The sequence below is a fragment of the Marmota marmota genome, unplaced genomic scaffold, assembly GCF_001458135.2.
Source record: "Marmota marmota marmota unplaced genomic scaffold, marMar, whole genome shotgun sequence".
NCBI classification, from domain to species: Eukaryota; Metazoa; Chordata; class Mammalia; order Rodentia; family Sciuridae; genus Marmota; species Marmota marmota.
Genome location: NW_026000108.1, coordinates 3342652 through 3343931, shown reverse-complemented (window position 1 = coordinate 3343931; position 1280 = coordinate 3342652). Strand labels below are relative to the sequence as shown.

The 1280-nt window shown below is 65.1% G+C and overlaps 1 protein-coding gene across 8 annotated transcripts in view; it reads left to right on the top strand.

The window, feature by feature from the left end:
- Sh3tc1 (SH3 domain and tetratricopeptide repeats 1) overlaps positions 1-642 on the top strand; it is a 44884-nt gene extending 44242 nt beyond the window's left edge. For all 8 annotated transcript variants that reach the window (XM_048784099.1, XM_048784105.1, XM_048784101.1 and 5 more), the window contains one exon: positions 286-642. In XM_048784099.1, the coding sequence (XP_048640056.1) occupies positions 286-543 (258 nt within the window). In that variant the 3' untranslated portion in view covers positions 544-642. The remainder of the gene's footprint in view (positions 1-285) is intronic.
- Positions 643-1280: the final 638 nt, after the last annotated feature.

Here is a 1280-nt window from a genome sequence, read left to right as displayed (position 1 = left end):
CCCCGCCACGGGAGCTGCTGGTCCTCCTGGGGGAGCTTCCAGGAAGCGCGTCTGGTCACGAGGACGCAGGAGTTGGGCCGCCCGCGGGGCAGAGCTCAGAGCCCCCATCTGCAGGCTCGGCCGTGGCCAGCCGTGGCCCTGTGCCCAGCAGACACAGAGCCTCTGGGTGCCGCGGGGGTGGGCTGTGGGCAGGCCAGAGGGTGGAGGAGCCGCGGGCCTGGGGCGGGGACCTGGGGCTGGGCTCCGAGTGGGAAGCCGCCTGCTCACGAGGCCTCCCCGCCTCAGGACCCCTTCGACGCAGCGGGCTACTACCAGCTCGCGTTGGCGGCGGCCGTGGACCTGGGCCACAAGAAGGCCCAGCTGAAGATCTACTCGCGCCTGGCCACCATCTATCACCACTTCCTCATGGACCGCGAGATGTCCCTCTTCTTCTACCAGAAGGCCAGGACCTTCGCCTCCGAGCTTAACGCCCGCAGGACCAACCTCGTGCCCCAGAGCTTCTGCAGCAGGGCCCCCTGGCTGGCCCCTGGCCACCTGCCCTGACGCCGAGGGATTGGCCCTGTGGAAGGGCCTCTGCCTTCCTGGCTCTGGAGGCTCCTGGCAGGCTGGACGCAGGGAAATAGCAATAAATCTTTCCAGCGACCTGCTGGCCTCTCTTGGTGTGGCCTGTGAGTCTCCTCCCCAGCCTCCACCTCCCGACCTGTCAAATGATGAAGAGGTGGCGGGAGCCAGGCAGGATCCTGTGTCAGCCCTGTCCTCCCTCCCAGCGTCTGGACCTGCTCTGTCCTCAAAATGCCCAGTATGTGAGGAGTTCGGACTGTTATTACCCTAGTTAAAGAAACGTAGGCACAGAGAGGTTGAGTGTGTTACCCACTGTCACACAGCAGGTAGGGGCTGAGCCCCTGAGCCCAGGGCAGTAACTACCACACCACCCTACCAGCCTGCCTTTAGGCCTTGCTGGTGGCTCCCGGACCTTCTCACTTCTCAGGGGTTACAGACTAGGGGAGAGAGGCCTAAGTGCTGTCCATGAGTCCTAGGGCCCAGGACCTTGCTGGGCTGAGCATGGCCAGGCAACCCCAGCCTCCTCAGCCCTGCAAGAAGTGGGCAGTTGGTAAAAGGCTCCCCACCCCTCCCTTCTGGCCACCAGCCTCAGCCCTGTCCCCAGGAACTCTGGGTGCCATGGGCATCCAGGCCCCTGGGAAGGGGACCAGGTGGTGTCTTCACCAACCTCCAGGCAGGGAGACTGAGGCTCAGAGGCGCAGGGTCCAGGGAGGGCCTCC